This window comes from Hordeum vulgare, chromosome 7H (assembly GCF_904849725.1).
Source record: "Hordeum vulgare subsp. vulgare chromosome 7H, MorexV3_pseudomolecules_assembly, whole genome shotgun sequence".
In the NCBI taxonomy this organism is placed as follows: Eukaryota; Viridiplantae; Streptophyta; class Magnoliopsida; order Poales; family Poaceae; genus Hordeum; species Hordeum vulgare.
Window position 1 is genome coordinate 11,089,594 of NC_058524.1, and position 23,240 is coordinate 11,112,833.

Here is a 23,240-nt window from a genome sequence, read left to right on the forward strand (position 1 = left end):
GAATTAGCTCCACCATTGCCACGCTGGACGCTACAAAGGCGAAAGAGCCGATGATCCCGTCCAGCGTGGCAAAGATGTGGTCGGCGATCTTATGTCATCTATCAATGGACACGTAGTATAATCCAACAACTCAATGTCATCTATCGAGTTAGCCTTATGCCCCCCGTAAAAAAAAGTAGCCTTATGGAAAAGATCAAACGAAACCACTAAAATTGTGTACGTGTCATAGCTTAGCCCAGATACTTTTGTTTTACATAAGTCATATTACACGTATGCGGGCGTATCCATGTCTACGGCCCCACCTATAAGTGAGTGATGACGTTGGACGGGACATATTTTTACACAAAACATCCTTAACTTTTTTATTTGCGGCAAAAGTAAACCACTTCAAGAAAATTTTGGCCAAAAACCTTCATATTTTTCATTTATAGAATAACCTGACCGCGACATTGCACATAAATGCCAAAATTAACAGTAAAAATAGGTGCACCGGGTTTGGACACCGCGTCCAGTTGTTTTAACCCCAGATGGTATAGCCACTAGGCCCATCACCATTAAGGGCATATATCCTTTTGATCGTAGTTTTTACTTTAGTATATCCCAATGTCTTTTGCATTTAGCCGGCGATTTCAAAAAAGACAATAGAATAGCTTCATGGGACGAATTCATAGTCACATCCTAGTGAATGGGCTAGGTCATGCATTAACTAGGTGTGGGTGGCCTTCAAGGAACTTTGAGGGGATACAAAAAAACTTCTCATGTTGCATGGAAGATGACAGAATCAAAAGTATAAGGATGAATCATACCTAAAGTATGCAGCAAAACATATTTTTTTATGAAGGGCCTACAGTGACGAAGAAGACGATATCTTCATGCCGAGCGTCAAGACCAAGACTACCGCATCGTCGAAGGGCAAGAGTTATGAATCATCGAAGGGCAAGAGTTCTGTATCGACAGAGGATGGTGATGATCCCTTCGTGTAGTTTTAAAGCTGCATTATGTAAGTTCAGTCCTACCTTTTAATTCAAATGTACTTGTCAGCGAGAATAGTGATGATGACTTCATGTAATTTGGGAGCATTATGTTGTATCCAATGACTACAAGTATATGATATGACTCATTTACACTAACTAAAACACTAGAATATAATATGCACATGATAGAATAATTAGACAAAATATATGACGACATGGTTAGACCTTCGACAACCACCTCCCAGAGTTCTTGCACAACCCAACACCACCACCACCCCCCCTTGGCTCCCGAAGCTTGGACTCCCTTACCTCCCACCAAAGTAAATCACCACCATCCACACATCCCCCCCCCCGGCCCTAGGCCGCATCTCCTCCTCACCACAACCTCTTCCCCAACCGCAACTCCACCCCACCATGGCTCCTACTCACCTATGCTCACTTTTTGAAAAATGCTACCCCATGGATAGATTGGATCCTGGGCCATCTGGGTTGGCTATCCTAAACTATTTTTGCGGGTTGGATGCAAGAATGGCTGGAAAATAGAGGAGACCGCCGGAATTTCGTGAGAGGAAGGAGAGAGAACAGAGAGATGAGGAACTGGATGGATGAGGAAGAAGGCTTGGGCTTATCCCGACCTCTTCGGCCGCGCATTGGTCAAAGACCGGTCTCCGGTCGCGAGTGGGCCGAAGTTGGCCTCTTCGGTCAGCAGCTGGACGAAGACTATCTTTCGGTTGGGCAGACACTCTGTCTTCAGCTCGTGTCGACTGCTTTTCAGCCTCTAGTGAACCGAAGTGCCATTTCGGCCAACTATAGACCGAGAAGTGGCTCTTCGGCAACGCTTGGTAGGCGGGGTGATAGATTTGAAAATTATAGTTTAGGGCATATATTTCTTGAACTTGTTATAAAAAAGCAATATTTAAATAAAAATCACCATCTTGTGTGCGTTTTTTAAAGATAATATTAAAATGTTAGTAATCAAGTTATGAAGACTCAAATAAAAAGGTTACTATCAAATATTTGTGCGTGAAAATATTATACATACAGATGATGATTAGTAAAAACATATAAATATAAACTTGTGTGTCATATATAAAATATTTAGTAAAACATAAGTAGTAAAACTATTTAATATATTTTTTTTAACATAAGTAATAGAATTATGTTCAAATATTTGTGTGTTAAAATTACTATACATACAAACAATGGTTAGTAAAAATACATAAATAAAAACATATATATTATACAAAAAATATTTAATTACTGCAGACATTGAAAAAGTTTATTACATAAATATGTTTAATGAATCCAGAAAATCCTACACTTGCAGCTTATATGCAAATTCTAAAAAAGGGTGAATATAAACTTTTACTAAATATTTATGAATATTCACTTGTATGTAATTTTTAATCATGACTTATTCAAGAAAATATCTCACTTAAATATTACGCATGATTGAATATTCGTATTAACAGCTTAAAATTTTAAGAATATTTTAAATATAAAAACATTTAAATATTTTTAGTTTTACAAACATTATACAAGCCTAAAATATTGACTGAAAACACAACAGTATCAGAGCAAGTATAATAAGGTGACGTAGACAAGTTGTAAAACTTTAAATATTACATCTTTACTGAATTGAATGAGAGAGAAGAGAAACATACCGTAGATTAAATTTACAGATGGTTGTAGCACGGGCTCTAATAAGCTATGTAAGAGTATATGATGGACCATGTGATAGAAAAATAGTACTATTATGTAGCCCACTAATATACTTGTTGGCTGTTAAATTGGTTATAGATGACATGACAACATCTTATAGCTATTAGTCGGCTATATTATTAACCATGTTATCAGTCAACCAACTATTCCTTACAGACAACGCACAAATCATAAAGCACAAGGGACGGTGAGAGATTTGACTGAAAGCTAAGAAAATTTCAGGTGCTTGACTAATAGCAAAACCGGATGGATACTGATGCGATGGTTTCACGTGTATTGGCTATACCTTTGAACTTTCCTATTGGCTATACCTTGGAGCATCTCCTACATCTTTCGTAGGATTTTATGCTTTTAAAAGAAATCATCAAACCAGCAAAATTAAATCCTCAAATTTTGATTTAAACCATTTAGCAATTATTTATTCTCCCAAATTTAACTCCTGAAATCATAAAATTGCACAAATTAAACAACTAGTTTTAAACACGATATAATTTGTTAAAATATAACTTAATTAGTGCAAACATATACATCATTGCTGAACTAACTTGACCGTACTAAAAAGTACCACTCTAATCCTTGTTTGAGAAAATCTTGATCGGTTTCTTGGCCTTGCCCATGCTGTCTCGGCCCCCTCCACACTGTCATGGCCTCGTTGGTAGAGGATTTGATTCCGAACATGTAAAGATCGGCGAACAACCTCACCCGTGCCCTCTCTGTCGTGTGCCTCGTTGATAGAGGATAGAGGACTTGATTCTGAATACGTCAAGAGCTTTACATCTTCCATCTTGAGCCCATGCTCAGTTAGCTCGCACTGGTTGAGCTCCATCTCCTCCTCCCCCTTCTCAGAGCTTGATGAAGACGAAAATGGCAAACGCCACCCTATGCTGCCACCATAGCATTACCGATGGCAGACACACGCAGGGGAGGGGGGAGGCTGTTGCCCCCTTCGTTTTGTTTTTTATATGTTTTTGTGTTTTTCGTATCTTTCATCTATGTTTTTTGTTTACGTCTCTTCTCGGACTAGGATATATGTTTAGAAGTTTATGCACATATATTCGGATCGTCGTGTACATTGTTTTTCAAATCTATGAGCTGTTCAAAGTACGTGAATTTTTTTGTAATTGACGGGTATAATTTATATACATGGTTTTTTAAATACGAGAAGAACATTTAGGCCCACGTGCGCAACCTTCAGGCCCAGGCACGACGCAAGAGCTATACGGGCTGGCCTATCGACACGTCAGGCCCGATTTTTGGCCGATTTTAGGTTGTCTCAGGGCCAATTTCGATATGTTGGGCTATTTTATATGTTATATATAAAAATAAAAAATAAAAATAAAAAAATGTGAACAGGTCATGCCGTACCGGCCGGACATGGCCTCAGGCGGGCTGTGTGCCTGACACGACCCGTTTAGGTCGTGCCATGCCTGGCCTGTTTAGCTCGGCTGTTTGGCCAGCTATAATTGTTGTGTTCTACAACGTCAAGTTTCTAAGCCTAATTAGAAAGTGCATTGCAATTGTTGGATGTAAGACATCTTAATGGGAAAGTGCCCTTATGCGGTGAACAGTAAAATTGAAAAATAATAATAATAAAGGTTCAAAAAATTCCAAAAATTTTATGAGACCAACATTGACAAAAGTTTTAAGTGTATATAAAAATTTGGTATGAAATAGCATTCCTACAAGGCGTGACAAAAAAAACAAAATCGATACTCTGAAAATGCGTTTTTCAGAGCATCGATTTTTTTTGCCACACCATATAAGAATGTTATTTTATGCCATTTTTTTGCACACACTTAAAACTTTTGTCAATGTTGGTTTTAAAAAAGCAGATTTTTTTTATTATTTTACTGTTCACCGATCTCAAATGAGCTCGGGAGCATAAACTCTACGTCCTTCTTAGTGTAATTGTCAAGTGGTCTGTTTAGCTGAAGCGTGATTGTTGAAGGTAGGCTTAACGTACTGTCAGTTGGGACGACCCTTGTTGTGCAGGTGATTGTTTGGTTTTTCGCTGTCTTTTTTCTTCGTGTTTCTGTCTTTCTTTTGTTTGTTGATTCCCTTCCTTTTTCTAGTCACTTTTTATCTTTTTGTTTCTTTAGTCCTTTCCACATTTTCTTTTTTCATATTTATATTAATTTATTTTTGTTTCTCCTTCTAGTGTACATGAACATTTTTACAACACACGATGAACATTATACTGATACGACGACAATTTTTTAGAGAAATGACTAATATTTTTAACTACATGACGAGCGCGCATATTTATTTTATTTCTTATACTATATCATTTGAAATTTTGTTAAATTTATCTGTTCCAAAGAAGAAGAAAAAAACCGGCATGGCCCTGGCCCAGAAAAGGCCGAAATCGGGCCCACTAGAGACTGCTGAACTTGATAGTAGTCCCTGTTCCAGCCGAGACAGAAGCCCAAGTGCGGTGCGGACTACCCACGCCGCCATGGCCGCCGGACATCCGCAGCTGCTCGCCGGCGACCGGGGCTCCTCATCCTCCTCCTCCTCCCACCCGCCGCCACCGCCTCCGCCCAAGATCCTCCTCGCAAAGCCGCCTCTGCCGCCTCCCTCTGCCTCCGGCGCCGACGACGAGGGCGCTGGCGGCGGCGGCGCCCGCGCGCGCCAGGGGCCGCAGCCTGGCTCGCTCAGCCTCGTCTCCGACGCGTGGGAGGTCCATACCGACAAGATCCTACCTGTGCGTTCAAAACCCCTCACCCATCCCCCCCCCCCCCCCCCTTTCCTTCCCTGGGTTTATATACTTGTTATTGTGCTAGGTTATCCACAATTTATAGTGCTCAGAATTGGTTGATTCCTTGTGTGGTTAGTGCAGCAATATGATTTAGCTTCATAATATGTCTCGTTACTCGATCTACTTGTTACTTCCTTGCATTAAGTTGTCCTAGCATTCAGTACATAGTTCAGTCCAGTAGGTCTGGTCTGTTCTGATGCGTTGTGATGAGGAAGCTGAGATGTTGTACTGCAATGTTTCATGCTCTACACTGATCCTTAAAACAGGTTGTTGTTGTTGTGAATTCACAGGCTACGATCTATTGTACTGCTGAAATTGCGAATTGTTGGTCGCTGAATGGCACACATGAACTGTGAATCCATGTTTTTTGTTTCCCCTGTTTTGCAGTACCTGACAGAGAACAACGATTTCATGGTGATCGGGATAATCGGCCCACCTGGTGTGGGCAAGTCAACCATCATGAACGAGCTTTATGGATACGACGGAAGCTCGCCTGGTACTATACTCATTTACTCGTATGGTTTTCTTGTGCTTATATCATGGTTGCCGATAGGGTTGCTGAGAATCATCGAAAAGATACCGTTCGCAGTTTATTCTGCACCAAACTTGAGAAAAGGAAATTCATTTAGGTGACCGTTCTCTGTAGGAATGCATCCTCCTTTTGCTACGCAAACTGAGGAAATCAAAGCGTTGGCAAAGCACTGCACTGCAGGTGTTGATTTCAGGATATCTCATGAACGAGTTATACTCCTCGACACTCAGGTAAGATGAACTTAGCTTACTCTCAGCACTGGTGTGTTCCAAATACCAGAACAGTTAAGCCAAAAAATTTGCTGATAATATTCTCAACTGCAATCAATGATCCTGCAGCCAGTATACAGTCCATCCATCCTAATTGATATGATGAGGCCAGATGGTTCATCTTCACTTCCTGTTCTTAACGGCGATCCATTACCAGCAGACCTGGCCCATGAGCTAATGGGGATCCAGGTAAATGATTTACTTTAATTCTTACACCTGACTGTGTTACTGCTAGCTTTACCTTTGTGGTTCACAGTAATTGATCAGTATTTTGTGTTGTTCTGCAAGGAATTCCTGTAGCTTGGTGTTTTCTTGGCATCTGTCTGTAATGTTGTGTTGGTTGTGTCAGAAGGGATGAATGATTTTTCCATGTGGGAGCTCATGCTTACGGTAAGTTGTCTGGCTATATTTTCTCTGTGGATACACTTCTCTCGAGAACTAAAATAGTTTGTTCACCTGGTAGTGTGAACTGTCAATTTTGTTCAGAAAACCCCTGTTTTGTTGAGCCTATTCTAGTAATATATGCGGAACAATGGAACAAATTACATTTAGAAGTTCATTACTGAGTTTATGAGTTCTAAATCTTGTTTTATGGAAACTAAAATCACTAATGTTCTAAACTTGCAACCTTCTGACTTCAGTGGAGCAGATTGGTAATTTGCAAGTCCACCATTTTCTCGTTGTTCTTCAAGAAAGAAAAGGCTAGCTTACGTTGGCTACATACTGCTACAGATTGCCTGATTCTTCCAATTTGATTCAGAATTTGAGATTTCCTTGGCGTATATCTCATTGTACTTGTTTCACCTCTCACACTCTTCAGCATATTATGCACATACATCGTTGATGATAGCACATGTTTCTTATCCAACATTTGGAGAGTGAACCATTGTATTGTATTCTACTGAAAACTTCTTCAGTTACTCTGTGAGACTGTGTTCATGTACTTCAAACATGTTGACTGATGGCCCTACGTTAGAAGTGATATCTGGCAATATTGTACAATGCTGAAATGTGTGTTGTAATGTATTTTTACAGGTTGATTTGCTGAAGAATAATATACCTGACCCATCATTGTTGACATCATCTACGCCAGACAAGGAAAATAAAAATGACAACCAATCAACCAGTGAAGATTATATTGCCGATCTCTGTTTTGTGCATTCTAGGTGAGCATTATGAACTGTTCTACTCTCTTTTAGAGAGTGTATTTTCATGTTATCAAATACTCATTCATATTTCTCCGAATATATGGATCTTTTGAATATCCTGTTGGTAAAACTGAACAACTGTTGTACTTACCTTAAGAGAGTGTGTTTTTCCTGTTATCAGATACTCATTTATATTCATCTAAATAAACAGATCTTTTGAATTTCCTGTTGGTAAGAAAAGAATGTTGCTGCAAAATGATCATATGAGAAGATACCACTTCCATACTTAATCCATTCCTCTACTGGTTTAATCTTAGTAATTTGATTGGTGGTGTTTTCTAATTGAACAGATTGAGGGAACATGACTTTTCTCCTTCAAAGCTCATGCTTCTACGGGAGACTCTTGAAAAACACTTCGAGTCCTCTTCATTTAACATTGGCAGCTCTAGTGCGACACCTGAAGTTACCGATTCCTTGGTTGGTCCAAGCACGAAAATTGAAGACTTGAGCTCCAACCAGCAGGACGTATTCCTTCTTCCATTGAGATCACATGATAACTCAGCAAAGTTTGAGTATGGGACATACTCATCCATGCTAGGAATGCTTCGTGATCAGGTATGTTTTCCAGTCCGAGTTGAAATTACATCGAGTCTTGAAACCAATTATAAAATTTAAACAAAAGCTCGCTGTCAGATGCACAGCCTATTCTTAGCTTATCTTGTTTGTTTACCCAAGCATTTATTAACACCCCATTGAGGCGGTCTGATGGATGTGTTGCTGTCGCTGCAGGTCCTGTCAAGGCCATTGAGGCCGTTCACGAAGAACCTGACGGAGCGCGACTGGCTAAGAGGCTCGGCGAAGATATGGGACATGGTGAAGAGATCCCCCGTCGTCTCGGACTACTGCAAGGCGCTCCAAAGCTCGGGTTTGTTCAGGAAGTAGCCACATATTTGTTGTAGTGTTCTCGATTCAACCGATCTGAGTCTTGAGATACAATTTGAATCACTGTTAGATTAAATGAGATGATGGGCTCGATCCGCTATACGACGTATTGATCCTACTGTGTGTTTTTTTTCTTCCGTTCTTCGGCGTTGTAAATCCGAAAGATTCCGGGAGAAGAAAATTCCCAACCTTGGTGCTGTCCCTTTTGCTTACGTACTAGCATTGTTCAAGAAATCGGTAACTGGTAGCTACTAGTACTAGGTTACTATACATACGATGGGGATATGCTGTAAGGTAACAATGCAGAATGATCTCCAACCTAGGTGCCGTCCCTTTTGTTCACATCTCTCTTTTCACTCGTCCTAACTGATATATGAACGTCTATGATTTTGCATTTGACTTCACGGCAAAAGGAACTAAGAGGAACTGAGTTTTTCTTCCATTTTTTGAAGAGGCCGTCTTGTAGTTTCTCCTGCTTGTGTTTCATTCCTTGACCCCACAAGTGTCAATTAACAGGTTGTCGCGTTTGGATTAGCGTTCTCCTCGTTTTTGGACGGCTTAGAGCAAGTCTAGTAGAGCCTTCAAACCCTTAAAAATAACTGTTTTTTGTACAGTTTTCGTCGAAAAAAACCGTAGACTAAACCCCTAAACCCTTAAACCCGTAAAAAAATTAAAGGCCCAACCCTCAAAAAATTTCCCAACCTGTAGAAGTGAGGGTTGGGAGGAAAAACTCCCCCCAACCCGCACTCCTCTTCCACCCTCACGCAGGAGGGAAGTTTCATCCCCGCGCCGCGCCCTCCCCCGATCCCGCCGCCGCCGCTGCCAGCCCGCCGCCTCTCCGCGCCCCGCCCCTCCGCATCGACGCCGCCCACCCGCCGCCCCGCCCCGGCCGCCCGCCCGGCGCCCCTCCGCGCCCCGCCCCGGCCGCCCGCCCCACCCCGCCCCGGACGCCACCCGCCCGCGTCCCCGCCCCGCTCGACGCCGGCCCCCGGCTCCCGAAGGTGAGATTTTTTTTAATTTTTTGGTTTTTAATTTTTGCTTCATTGGCACTCACAATTGTTGTCACTCGGTATGTAGATGGAGGTGAACAACGACGACATGGACTCGTTGTCCGATTCGTTGGATTGGTCGTCATCCGACGATTCGGACATTGACGAGTTGTTGCAAGACGACGACGTCGAGATGATGAGCCTCCTCGTCGACGTGCAAGCGTTTGAAGACCACGTGAAGCTTATGGATCAGAGGAGAGAGTCGAAGATGGGGCGACTCCCATCTACCGGAACCGCGCTCTCGGACACGAGCATTTGATGCAAGACTACTTCGCGGAGGTACCTACATACCCTCCTCGTCTCTTCTGCAGAAGGTACCGAATGTGTCGTAGTTTGTTTGTGAAGATTGTCACCCATTGTGAGGCCGCCTCCTATTTGATTCGAACAATTATTGTAATTTGCTCAAACATTGTTGTAATAATTTGAATGATTATTGTTTTATTCAGTGGTGTAATAATAACTAAAATGATTATTGTTTTATGTCAAATGTGATGGAATTTGTGATATGTCATATGATGAAATGTGTGATATATGAAATGACAATTTTAAAGGTTGGGGTTGAGGCAAAGACTAAAACCTTCAAATCTAACCCTTAAAACAGTTTAAGGGTTGGGTTTGATGTTTCTATTCTTTGCCCCTGTTTTTTAATCCTTTAAAGTGTCAAAAACTGACACTTCTCAACCCTTAAAACTGCTTTAAGGGTTTGAGGGTTTAAAGGTTTTACTAGACATGCTCTTAGAATACAGAGCTCGTCCCACCGTTTTGATTCCAGGCAGGAATCAAGTGTTGAATGGTAATTTACACTTTTAAAACAAATACAGGTGTAAAAACCTACACCCACTCCAAGCAGGGCCATTGTGTATCGTCCAAAACAGCTACCGGGATGTGTTTCTCCTACTTGTGTTTCATTCCGTTTCTTTAGTCGGCGTCATCTCGACTTACCTTTCGCACTGGCTCGCCTCTCTTTTTAGCAACTAAAAACTTTCACACTGGCTGGCCTCTCTTTTTAGCAACTAAAACGAACGATTTAACGAGTGGACAGGGGTACAACAACAATCATATCCCACTAACCATCTCTTGACATCGCATGTATATCGAGACAAGTTTTTCAACAATAACGTCTTTAAAAAAGGAACGACACTCAAATGCCGTCATGTGCAAATCCAACCACTGAATCCAAGATCTTGAGTTTTCATCCTAATAAAGATGATGGGACGAGCTGGACTGTGCCAGACACGATTATGACGGGTCGGGCCGAGCCCTGCTGGGCTGTCTCGTTTCGCCAACTGTGCGCTCCCGCACTCCTCTTCTTTGAAAAGAAAAAACTCTAATTTTTTTGGGAAACGTTTCCCTTCGACGCACCGGCAGAACCGACGCGCCGGCCGCTCGCTGTCTCGCGCGGGTCATGCAATATTTTTCGCTACAACCGATGTTTTTTTATTTTTGCTACAACCGTGTTAATTTTTGCTACAACCGATATTATTTTTTACTGCAACCGTTCACTAAAAAATTGCATACACGTTTGTCAGAGTTGTAACCCGAGTTCATCGGATTGTTGTGCTACAACCCTTTTTTTGTTTTGCTACCACGCATCATCATCTTCGTTTTTTTGCTACGATTACGTAGATATTTTTTTGGCTACAACTTTTTTGTATTGCAACCGTTGACGAAATTGCTGCATCGTGAACAAAATTTGTTGCATCGAGAAAAAATTGATGCATGATAGATGTAACGGTGCGTGCGAGCGCTCGCGCCGACGCGCCGACGCCCAATAGTGGCCACATTTTTTGGGAAGGGGGAGAGGGAGGACTCTCCTCTTGCGCCGTGCCAGTCTTCAAAGAGTAATGCTACATCTACAAAGGCTTACGAAAAGATTTTACGAACAAACTGATGTGTAAGAATGTGATTGGTAATTGAAGGATGAGGGGTTCTAATCTTACTGAAAATCAGGAAAAGAAAAGAATTAGTTTGAAAGGTTAAGTTATCATTATTGGTCTCCGAATCATCGTCCACCAAAATCCCTTCCCCCGCTCTCCTCCCCTCTTCCTTCCAGCCGCCATCCCCAACAATGGCGGAAGACGGTCTCAACGACTACGAGCGCCTCCGCCAGGACAACATCCGCCGCAACGAGGCAAAGCTCGTTCACCTCCGCCGCAAGGCCGACGAGCTCTCCGCCGCCATCCAGCTCGCCAAACCTAAGCGAGCGTACCAGGTCAGGCCCCGGCCGGCCCCCTCCGGCCCCGTCCGCTCCTCCCTCCGCTCCCGCGGCATCTCCCCGACCAACCTCCCCCCGGACCTCAAAAGCACCCGACTCTCGCCCTCGCTCGCTTCCTCCATCCTCGGCGGGGCTCCCCCGCCGCCGCCGGAGGAGGAGGAGGCCAAGATCCGTGATTTCGATGCCGGGAGGGACATGGTGCTGAAGCCCGCGCACGTGAGGAAGGTGGTGCCCTGGAGCGTAACGTCGCTGAGGGTCCTCCCGCTCGTCGACCGGACCGTGGTGGCGGTGGGGGACAGGTTGGGGAACGTCGCCTTCTGGGACGTCGACGGCGTCTCGGAGGATGCCGACGGCGCCGCGGATGGGGTGGTGTTCCGTTACTGGCCACACAAGGGCCATGTGTTGGCAATCGTGGCGCACCAGGCGGCACCACACAAGGTGGCCTTCTTCAATTTCATTTCCAGTTCCTTTTTCAGCTTCATTTCCAAGGATTTTATACCCAAATGATTCACCTGCTCTTGTTAGTGGAGGCACAAATCAGAGCTGTTTATTTACGATGAAGCGACTAGAGTAATATCTTTTATCATTTGGGTTGTCAGGAAAGTGATGCTTACAACCGCACATTCATCATTGTAAATTTGTCATGTGTCTGTCGAATCAACCGATCCAAGCAACTTCTTGTCATGGCTAAAAAATCACTGACCATATAAGAGATTCAGTTGTACTTACCCACGTTTGGCTAGTGGATACTAAGAGTTAATTGCCTGAGGTGTGGAGATAGGCGGACATAGGGTTGGTTGGGTGGCTCCAGCATGGCTGTGAGTGGTGGCAGTGGGGTGAAGATGGAAGATGACAGGGACAATTGCCGCAATTATATCGGTTTTGTCAGCCGTAAGCAGCCAATCATCCTTTATACCAGTTAATCTTCTTTGTTGCCAGTTTCTAGACTAGCCTTATGAAATATCAATTCCTTACAGCTAGCTAGCTGTAGAGGGCGGGGTTTGAATTCTTTCAGCTGTATCTATCTCCTTGATGTGGCGTAAGTTTCAATAAAAGCTTCCATCCTCTAAATGAATGTGATACTTAATTTTGGGACTCATCCAGTAGGTGCATCTGCTAATCATGGTCAATGTAGCTAAATTAGGTTGAATTTGTCCCATTTTCCAGTGCAAAAGTAGTTATTTACAGGTTGTATATATCTTTGAACGTTCTGTATCAATTCTAATTCTATTTTGTTGTGTATTTCGTATACTTGGCTCAAGGTTTACAGCTCTAGCCGTAAGGGTGAAATTTGTCTTCTGGACTTTGAGGAGGAGAACTTCAGTATAGTCCATTTGTGGGAGTGGTCTGTTTATTCGCTTTGTCAAGCACAAGATAGTGTCAGATGCCTATATTTTGGTGATGGAAACGGTGGCCTGACACTTTCCGACGACCGCGTGGGTAAGGTGTTAACCACATGGGATGCACATGACGACAGAATCAACTCAATAGATTTCCATCCGGAGAAAACACATATTCTTGCTACCAGTTCAAGCGATGGAACAGCCTGTATATGGGATGTGAGAAATATGAAAATGAAGGATCCAGATAGCCTCAAGGTTTTCAAACTTGACAAATCTGCTCAGGCAGCTTATTTCTCACCTAATGGCCGCTTGTTAGCAGTAACAAGGTACTACTCTATTTCTAACCATTTTCCTACCCTTCAGCCTGCTTACAACCTTCTCCCCCCTCTTTGATTTAATAAACATGTTTCTTGAACCACCATTATGTCATGCTGGACTCAATATATATATAAGTTGCTGTTAGATTTTTCGTGGGTTGTGCCGATTTATTGCTAGATATTTGATAGGCAGATCAGCATAACTTGATAACATTTTAAATAGTTTCTATTATGCTATGACTTCTAATCCAATATCGCACATGTATTTTCAACTCTTAGCCTTGGTAGTGTCTAGCTTCTGGATTAAAATAAAATATTCTGCGCTGTTACTGACATTTGGATGATAAATCTGTTTTTTTCTGGATCATTTCCTTCCGAATGACGTTATTCTTACTGTGTAAAGCTCCAAGCATTGTGGTACTGTCCAAGTATTTAGCGTGGATGACTTTGAAAAGTTGCATGCTGTGGAGTATAATAACCAGACAGGCAGTTGGCCTTATAAATTCAAGTATGACAGCTCTTCTCACCTGGTATTTCTGTGATTTTTTTGATGTAAAATATATTTCTGTGATCTTGAATGAATATTTTGTTAATGTAATTAATCATACAATTTTCATCGGTTGCAGGGTAATCTGGGGCTGGAACAGCACCGACCTATATGTTGGAAACATGAGCAAGGGAATAGATATTATCAAAGTTGATGTCAATGACAGTGGCCTCTCGGCTCTAAAACTGAGCAACGCATGTCTTCGGCGTGAACCCCTTACATCCGTTCCATACCAGTTATCTCCACACCCATATAAAGTTGGCCATCTTGCCTGTTCAATCTCCAATTGTAACAAGGTGTTCCTTTGGACCAGAGCTTAAAATCAAAAAGATGTCTAGTGGCTGACTGGTGAATTTGTTCTTGGCTCTGTTAGAGCATCTCCAGTATGTTCAATCGTTGGTATAAATGTCCACGTCAGCAACCAACAACACATCATACAAGCTTTTCAGTGGATTGCATGTTAATCGTATGTAAAATAACTAAACGGGTTCACTAAATGTTGAAGAAATGGTCATGCTTGCCTCGGAGCTTGTGCCTGAACCGTTGCTTCAAGTTCATACGGTTTCACTCTCTCTCTTCTTTTATTATGTGTCATGTCATCCAAATCGTCTATGTGGCAATTTTATCAACGATGATCATACGATTATTGAAGATGCTCTTATTGGTAAGTCATGCTTGAAAGTTTTTTTTTGTAGTTGTAATGTGGACGAGTATGGCGACCTTCTTGCGGAAGGTCGCTGTAGAGGAGTTTGGGGTGACCAAGGGAAGTAGAAGGGAAGCTAAGGGCACCTGGTGGTGGAACGATGAGGTCCAGAAGGTTATTAGGGAGAAGAAGGACTGTTTCAGATGTCTATATCTGGACAGGAGTGCAGCTAACATGGAGAAGTATAAGGTGGCGAAGAAGGCTGCAAAGCGGACGGTGAGTGAAGCGAGAGGTCGGGCGTATGAGGACCTCTACCAACGTTTAAACACTAAGGAAGGCGAAAGGGACATCTATAAGATGGCCAAGATTAGGGAGAGGAAGACGAGGGATGTCGACGAAGTCAAATGCATCAAGGACGGAGATGATCAGCTTCTTGTGAAGGATGAGGCGATCAAGCGTCGATGGCGGGAGTACTTTGACAACCTTTACAATGGAGAGGTTGACAACTCTACCATTGAGCTAGACGACTCCTTCGATGATAGCAGCATGTGCTTTGTGCAACGTATCCAGGAGTGTGAGGTTAAGGAGGCGTTAAAAAGGATGAAAGTAGGCAAGGCGATGGGTCCTGATGGTATCCCCATCGAGGTGTGGAGAGGCCTTGGAGACATAGCGATAGTATGGCTAACTAAGCTTTTCAACCTCATTTTTCGGTCAAACAAGATGCCCGAAGAATGAAGGCGGAGTATTTTAGTATCAATCTTTAAGAACAAGGGGGATGTTCAAAGTTGTACTAATTACCGCGGAATCAAGCTGATGAGCCATACTATGAAGCTATGGGAGAGAGTCATTGAACACCGCTTAAGAAGGTTGACAAGCGTGACCAAAAACCAATTTGGTTTCATGCCTGGGAGGTCTACCATGAAAGCCATCTTTTTGGTACGACAGCTGATGGAGAGATACGGGGAGCAAAAGAAGGACCTTCATATGGTGTTCATTGATTTGGAGAAGGCCTATGATAAGATGCCTCGGAATGTCATGTGGTGGGCCTTGGAGAAACACAAAGTCCCAATAAAGTACATTACCCTCATCAAGGATATGTATGATAATGTTGTGACAAGTATTCGAACAAATGATGGCGACACCTATGACTTTCCGATTAGAATAGGGCTACACCAAGGGTCGGCTTTGAGCCCTTATCGTTTTGATTTGGTGATGGATGAGGTCACAAGGGATATACAAGGAGATATCCCATGGTGTATGCTCTTTGCGGATGATGTGGTGTTAGTCGATGATAGCCGAACGGGGGTTAATAGAAAGTTAGAGTTATGGAGGCGGACTCTAGAATCGAAAGGTTTTAGGCTTAGTAGAACTAAAACTGAATACATGAGGTGCAGTTTTAGTGCTACTAGGCACGAGGATGGAGAGGTTAGCCTTGGTGGGCAGGTGGTATCGGAGAGAGACACGTTTCGATATTTGAGGTCCATGTTGCAGAAGGATGGCGATATTGATGAAGACGCGGGCCACCGAATCAAGGCTGGGTAGATGAAGTGGCGCCAAGCTTCTAGCGTACTCTGTGACAAGAGAGTGCCACAAAAGCTAAAAGACGGATTTTATAGAACAGCTATCCGACCTGCGATGTTGTATGGCGCGAAGTGTTGGCCAACCAAGAGACGACATATCCAACAGTTAGGTGTAGCAGAGATGCGTATGTTGAGATGGATATGTGGCCACACAAGGAAGGATCGGGTACGGAATGACGATATACGAGAGATACTTGGGTTAGCACCGATTGAAGAGAAGCTGGTCCAGCATCGTCTCAGATGGTTTGGACATATTCAACGGAGGCCACCGGAAGCGCCGGTGCATAGCGGACGGATAAAGCGTGCTGAGAATGTTAAGAGGGGTCGTGGTAGACCAAACTTGACATGGGAGGAGTCCGTTAAGAGAGACCTGAAGGTTTGAAATATCGACAAAGACTTAGCCATGGACAGGGGTGCATGCAAGTTAGCTATCCACGTTCCAGAGCCATGACTTGGCTTCGAGATCTTATGGGTTTCAACTCTAGCCTATCCCAACTTGTTTGGGACTAAAAGGCTTGGTGGTTGTTGTTGTTGTTGTTTGTTGTTGTTGTAGTTGTAACCCATAATCTTGGTTGACATCCTGCCCAAGAAATGCATGCTATGTGGTAAGTGGTGTTATAGATGTTGGACATGCTGAATGTTGTGCTACAAGGAATATATTCTCGTGACGCCTATGTTAAACATGAGATTTTTTTACCTATGCTACTTAAGTTATTAGAAGTACATTTTGTTAGTACCAGTACCTTTTGTTAAGTCTTATCCGTTTGATAACTGAAAAAATCTACTAGGAAGAAATCCTGATGAAAGAAAAATCGTTTGGTTGTTGCCTTTTCATATAGACTACTCATTTTTACGCCCCGCCTGGGCCGACGTGAGGTTCACGAACGCGTACCCCAGGTTGCTGCACAGTCTATATGAGGAGGCAATATGTAACGCCCCGGACACACCCGTCGGCGGTCGTTGCTCCTGGGAGGGATCTAGACTGGCCCCACATATCAATACTAGTCTTTTTTACGCACTTTGTCCTGTTCGAATGGGCTACCGGAAAATAAGGAAATTCTTATTGATATAAGTAATAAAATGGCTGCATGCATCATTTGATGCAGAGGCCGGGATTCAGCCTCCTTTTCTAAAAAAATGAGTAGTCTATCATCCTAATAAGCCAGACTATCACATACACCATCACTCAGAGGAATCGACGTCCTCGTCGGGCCACAGGACCACATACACCACCATTCAGAGGAACCGACGTCCTCATCGGGCCACAGGACTGTTCCCTTTTGGCACAAATGTATGTGCATCCAGTCCTGTACATATACCATGTCGTGTGCCACGACGGGTCACAAACGTCATCAACAACATGACCGCACACCTGTCCGCAAACATCCGTGTAACCGCGAGGGTTGGCTCTGATATCAAACTTGTAACGCCCTGGACACACCCGTCGGCGATCGTTACTCCTGGCGGGATCTAGACTGGCCCCACATATCAATACTAGTATTTTATGCGTACTTTGTCCTCACTCATGCGCACCCGGGATTAACTTCCCAGTCGGTCACCCATCCTAAAACTACTCCAAGCCGAGCACGCTTAACTTTCGTTCGAATTGGCTCCCGAAAAAGAAAGAATTCCTTATTGATATGAATAGTCTATCATCCTAATAAGCCAGTCTATCACACAACAACCAAACAATTTCTCTTTCATTAGGATTTCTTCCTATTAGAAATTTTCAATTATCAAACAGATGAGACTTAAGAAAATGAACTAGTACTAACAAAATGTACTTCTAATAACTTAAGTCGCATGTGCTGAATGTTGTGCTAGATGAATATATTCTCGAGACCCTTTTCAATGCTTCATCGTATACATGTGCTAAGCATGTCGTATAGGTAAAAAAATCTCACTTGACAAAGTAATTAAGAGAAAAGAAGAGTTTGATGACCTTAGTAAAAAAACTCAATGTCAAACGCACATACCTATGCAGAAGACTTAAATGAAGGAAGTTTGCCCTATGCGTGAAATAGTGTATATATTGAACAATTATAAATAAAGGAAGTTTAGCAACAACAAACTAAACACCTATGCGTTGCAAAGAGCCGGCAAGAGTAGGGGGACATGAATCTGTGCAAGAAAACTCAAGTCATGTTTTGCAACACACTACATGACTTTAGGAAACTAGTATGTCCATCTCACGAGGAGGTACATAGGGTATAGCGGATCAAGACTAAAACCCCGTTTGGAATGTCGTTTCCGCTTTGAATACGCTTGTAAAAAAATACAGACCAGCATTTTGTTTCTGCCTGCAAATCACTCTCATCCAGTATCTTACACCGGGAAGAAAAATGCACCGATAGTTATTTACATCGATTCCAAGCGCGGCCTAACAAGATCATCTTTTGTTTTCATCAAAAAGATAAGATAAGTTCTTCAATTTTTTGCCGACTTTTTGTCTCTCTTTTAGAGCAAGTACAATAAGATATAGTCAGCAGGCTGTAAGGATTAAAGTACTATATTTTTATTAAGTTAGATGAAAGAGAAGGTAAGCGGACTCTTCGTGAAGAGCCAACTCTAACACGTGCTCCTAGGTGCTTTATGAGAATGAAAGGTGTGTCATATATGATAAAGTAGTACTCTTTTATAGCTAACTGTTGTACAAGCTAACTATAAAATGAGCTATAAGACTGTTTATAGCCAGCGGTTGGCTATACTATTAACCATGCTCTCGTGTTTCAATCGGTGGGGCCACAGAAACGCCGTACGGTATTATTGCTTTTTTTTTTTAGAGAGGAGGAAAAGGATGGACCGTCACAGCTGAAAAGGTGTGATTTTTCCCTCTGTCCGTCGACCAAGCTACTGCATCTCGCTTTTTCTTCGCCCCGTCCATCTCGTGCGGCGGCGACGGCGGCGGCGGCGGCCAGATCGTGGTGCTCCGGCGACGGCAGGAAGCAGGTGCGTGCGTCCGCCCTCGGTCCATTTCCTCCGCTCCACTTCCCTCCCCTCCTCTCCGCCGCGACGGCGGCTCAGGGCGTCGGCGATGCTCGGGGCGGCGGCCGGATGCGCGCGGCCGCCGACCACGAGGCTCTCCCTCTGATTGCACCAGCTTGGGGCTGATCTACCTCTCTCTCTCTCCCGCTTTGTGATTGGTTGCAGCGGCCGAGCAGCTCAGCTGGAGCAAGCAGCACAGGTCGTGCGATTCCCCACCTCCCCTTCAGCCAGCTTCAGCCAGAGGTATATGAACTCTAGTTTCCACCTGCAGTCAGACGTACTTATACATACGAAGCGTGTATTTGTGCTTGTATGTTGTGTGCTGTTCGTGTGTTTGGGGGGCTGCAAGCTGACCAAATTTAGTTTCGATTTTTTGAAATGGTTGTTGTTCATATTCATATTGGATTGCACGGCACCCTGTCCTCGGTCTAGTAGTGATTAGTATTATTTCAATCCCACTGACAACTGCGATTTCTCGCTGTGCCGGCACACCATCTGGATCTGCGCCCCGTCGCCGCACAGCCAATTCCACAATACATATTGCTACCTACCTCGAGTAGCTGATTCCTGTGGGTTCAGTAGTCCTCTTGCATTGATACCTGAACATTTAATGAGCTTATATCCTTGCCACATTTTACTACTACTAGTACTTAGTTTTGACCTGTGACAGGCCCTTATCCCATTTTATTATTTTCTGCAAACTCAAGGCGGGCCTGTGTCTGCAAAATTGAGACCATCTCGTAGAATTTAGTTGAATTTGATGAAATTTGGTATTTGGAGTGCCCATACATGTCCTGAGTTCTCTGCCCAGTCAGCTGTCCTGTCATGTCATCATGACAAATGGATCTAGCTTTTCAGTTTGTGGAAAGTAATAAAATGGGGTAAAGTCGTCAGTTTCACAAGTATGAGGTATAAAGTGGATTTACTCATAAGCTAGATATATTCTTGTGCTCTGGTTTTTGTTGCTCATCTGGTTCCCTTCCATATTCGTTTATTTAAATCTACTGTATTACCTATTGCTTGTATCTCATATCAGTATCTTCTTTTTTATGCGACTTTCATGTGTAGGTAACGCACAAGGAATTATGAGTGCCGAGAACACTATAAATGATGTTCAAGCCCAAGAAAATGCCCTGCCTCCTGGAGATAGGATGAATGCAGTTGGAACCAACATGGAAAGTCTTACAAGAGTAGAACTCGACCTTGCATTTGCTTCTGAGAAATTGCTAAATTTGGAAATGCTGGTGATGGAAATAGCTCGCCGAGCTACTGATTTTGAGCCTCTTACCTTGGATAGTGAATCTGTTTCTTCTGAGACTGCTGAGAATGCCTTCGAGCTGGACACCTTGTATGGTATTCTCGATGCAGAAGTCCAGGAGTTGGATGACATGATCAGTTCTCTTCAGATTGATGCTAAAAATGTCGAGCACAAGGCTTATGATGAAGAATCTGGAGGCAAGGTTAAAGCTAAGCTGGATGCTGCTATGTCTTCGTTGAAACAGATGCAGGATCTAATTGCTGATATCAGAAAGGAGTCTGCAAAGTTTGAGAAAGCCATCGAGTTTTCCAGCGACCAAGCAGGTAAATCCTCACTTGTCCCTATTATTATGCATCAACTTTCTCACTTTCTAACTCCAATTGTACAGGAATTACTGAAGATGGTGTGTGTGAAAATGGTCATATGCCATCTGGTACTAGCATGCATACAGAAGATCAACAAAGAAATATTTTGCAGATGTTAGAACAATCCATAGCAAGTGAGATAGATCTTGAAAAGAAGCTGTCCGATTCAAGATATGCTGTAGAAGAACTTCAAATGAAGCTTCACCTCCAAAAACAAGAAACATATTTTCTAGAAGAATTAGCAGAAACAAATTCGGGGAGACTGTTTGAAGCAGAAAATGCTTCTGAGATACTCCTGGGAACTTCTAGAGAACTTATAAATGGACTTAATAGCATGCAGGTCCAGTTAAGCGCATCAAGCTCTAGAGAAAATGATCTCACTTCGAAGTTAGAACGTAGCTTGAAGGAACTATCTTCTCTGAAATTAAACCAAGAGAAGATGCAAGAAGAGAGTAAAAAGGTTGAAACTGAAGAAGCTGTGCAGAATGAGGCACAATCAACCCCTGAATTGTTATCCTTGCAGCATCAGGTTGAAGAGCTAGAAAAACATTTCAGGGAATCTAATTCACAGTTGTTGTTGGAAAAGGTATCAGCAGAAGTAAGTCAGGAAAAAGAGAATTTGACGCTCACTGAGCTAAGCACACTGGAAAGTGTCATTAAGAATCTCAAAGCTGATGTCCTGAGAGCTGAAAATAGAGCTCAAAATGCTGAAGTGAGGTGCATGCAGTTAACAAAAGATAATGTAGAGCTCAGCAGGGAGTTAAGCTCTCTTAAAAGCCAGGGTTCGGATAAGGCCCGTCTTTTGGAGAGGGAATTGATGGAGTCAAATGGCCAGTTGGAGCATGCAAAGGCATCAGTTGCTGCCTTTGCTGAACAACAGGGTATGCTGAAATCTACAGTATCTGACATGGAACATATGATCGAAGATTTGAAAGGAAAGGTTTCAAAATCTGAAACCAGAGCCCTGAAGGCCGAATCAAAGTGTACATTACTAACAGACACCAATTTAGAACTTAGTGAAGAGCTATCGTTTCTGAGAGGTCGAGTTGAAAGCCTAGAGAGCTCGTTACACGAAGCTAACCATGTGAAAGTATCAACCATCAAGGACATTGGTCTCAGAACTAAAGTTATTACTGAATTGGTCACGAAACTTGCAATGGAAAGAGAACGACTTCATCTCCAGGTATATGCATGTTTGCATAGACACCATTAACGTTTTTCTTTATCAACTCTTATCGTTACTTTCTTATTCCTATATGTTTATATGCTGGTTTGGCTCTTCGTGGTGGCTGCAGATTTCTATGTTAACAAAGAAGAACAAGATATTGGCTCACAAGAGCAAAGGAAGTAGTGTTAAGGATGGTACAAAGTTGTACGAAAATGCTACTGGTAAAGATGCTGAACTTCAGTTCACTACATTGGCCGAGGAAATAGTGTCAGATTCTTCATCAGCACAAAATGTGGTGAGATTTTCTCTCTAATTTATTCGTCCCTCTTCTTTGAAGTGAAGTGCATGAGCATCCACATCCCATTGCATATAATTCGGTGCTCCAGCAGGCATCTCACCTCTCACTCCGCAGTGCCCTTTTGGGCTACTAATGCTCCAGCACCTATAGATGCTTTTAGGTTGACAGGAAAACTTTAAATTTGACATTTATAATAGAATTCATATAGCTCAGCATCAGCAGCTAAGTTTAGCTTTGTTGCAAATATGCACTTTACCCTCTCAGTTCTTGTCTCCTTTACCCTCTTCTTAGCATCATGGGGCGCGGATGCTCTGAAGTTAGCGCAGTGCGGTTGGCTCTGGTAGAACCTGGGCTAGGCCAAACGCCAAAGCCATTGATCAAAAGTATTTTATCAAGCCCCGGCCGTTTTCCTAGCAAAATATTCAGACTTACACCACGCCAACATTCTGGTGAACATGCAGCATTACCTGCATACTTTGATGATCTCATTTGCTAAGTTGTCCATACATACATACCCGCATCAGCGTCGCAAAGATTGTTCTAATCTGTAAACGTTTATCCATGACATATTCTGCTCAGGCGGAGAAAGCTGCAGATCTTACCGACGGCAGGGTGGGAGCGGAGGAAAGCACCGGTGACGAGGAGGATTCCGCGGACGAGGGCGTGCTGCGGACCATAAAGCCATCGTCGGCGCTCAGCTGGAAGTACGTTGCCACGGCGCTCCTCGCCGTGGTGGCCGCCGTCGTCGTGTGCCACCTGCTGCTCGAAGGTGGCGCATGACTTGACATGCGATGTTCTCATTTTGTTGGCGTTTTCGTGTCTGCGGAATAATTAAGCAGTTTTTTCGAGTCCTTTTTTTTTATGTAATGTCTGCTGGTTTTCGTTTCTTGTGCCGGACTCGATCGGCGGCTGCCGTGCCAGCGGATTTAGCCTGGACTATGTCGGCGCTGAATGTGTATGTATACTGAATTACTGATGCTCTCATCCGGCCTGAGACATTCTGGGACACCTTGTCGTGGAGGAAAACGAACGTCTGGAATTACTTGTTGCACAAGTGTACTCCCTCTGTCCCACAAAATAAGTGTTTCAACTTTGTACTAGCTCTAGTATAAAGTTACATTAAGCTT

The 23,240-nt window shown here is 43.1% G+C and overlaps 3 protein-coding genes across 4 annotated transcripts; all 3 read left to right on the forward strand.

Moving 5' to 3' along the window:
* The first annotated feature begins 5,085 nt into the window (after window positions 1-5,085).
* Window positions 5,086-8,557, forward strand: LOC123411514 (protein SMG9-like). Its single transcript, XM_045104478.1, has 8 exons — window positions 5,086-5,400; window positions 5,842-5,950; window positions 6,101-6,216; window positions 6,325-6,444; window positions 6,556-6,645; window positions 7,291-7,421; window positions 7,754-8,018; window positions 8,193-8,557. The coding sequence occupies exons 1-8, from the start codon at window positions 5,152-5,154 to the stop codon at window positions 8,343-8,345; spliced, it is 1,233 nt and encodes a 410-aa protein (XP_044960413.1). The 5' UTR covers window positions 5,086-5,151; the 3' UTR covers window positions 8,346-8,557.
* Window positions 8,558-11,391: 2,834 nt separating this feature from the next.
* On the forward strand, window positions 11,392-14,383 carry LOC123411195 (DNA damage-binding protein CMR1-like). 2 transcript variants are annotated; one of them, XM_045104137.1, is made up of 4 exons: window positions 11,392-12,047; window positions 12,872-13,278; window positions 13,673-13,799; window positions 13,896-14,169. In XM_045104137.1, exons 1-4 carry the CDS (start codon window positions 11,463-11,465, stop codon window positions 13,968-13,970), a joined length of 1,194 nt encoding a protein of 397 aa, XP_044960072.1. In that variant the 5' UTR covers window positions 11,392-11,462; the 3' UTR covers window positions 13,971-14,169. The 2 variants fall into 2 exon arrangements, with proteins under 2 accessions (XP_044960072.1, XP_044960071.1); XM_045104136.1 differs by having other exon boundaries at window positions 11,400-12,047; window positions 13,673-13,777; window positions 13,896-14,383.
* A 4,483-nt stretch (window positions 14,384-18,866) lies between these two features.
* LOC123408932 (WPP domain-interacting tail-anchored protein 1-like) lies at window positions 18,867-23,164 on the forward strand. Its single transcript, XM_045101957.1, has 6 exons — window positions 18,867-18,988; window positions 19,190-19,267; window positions 20,093-20,605; window positions 20,671-21,830; window positions 21,943-22,110; window positions 22,693-23,164. The coding sequence occupies exons 3-6, from the start codon at window positions 20,110-20,112 to the stop codon at window positions 22,891-22,893; spliced, it is 2,025 nt and encodes a 674-aa protein (XP_044957892.1). The 5' UTR covers window positions 18,867-18,988; window positions 19,190-19,267; window positions 20,093-20,109; the 3' UTR covers window positions 22,894-23,164.
* Window positions 23,165-23,240: the final 76 nt, after the last annotated feature.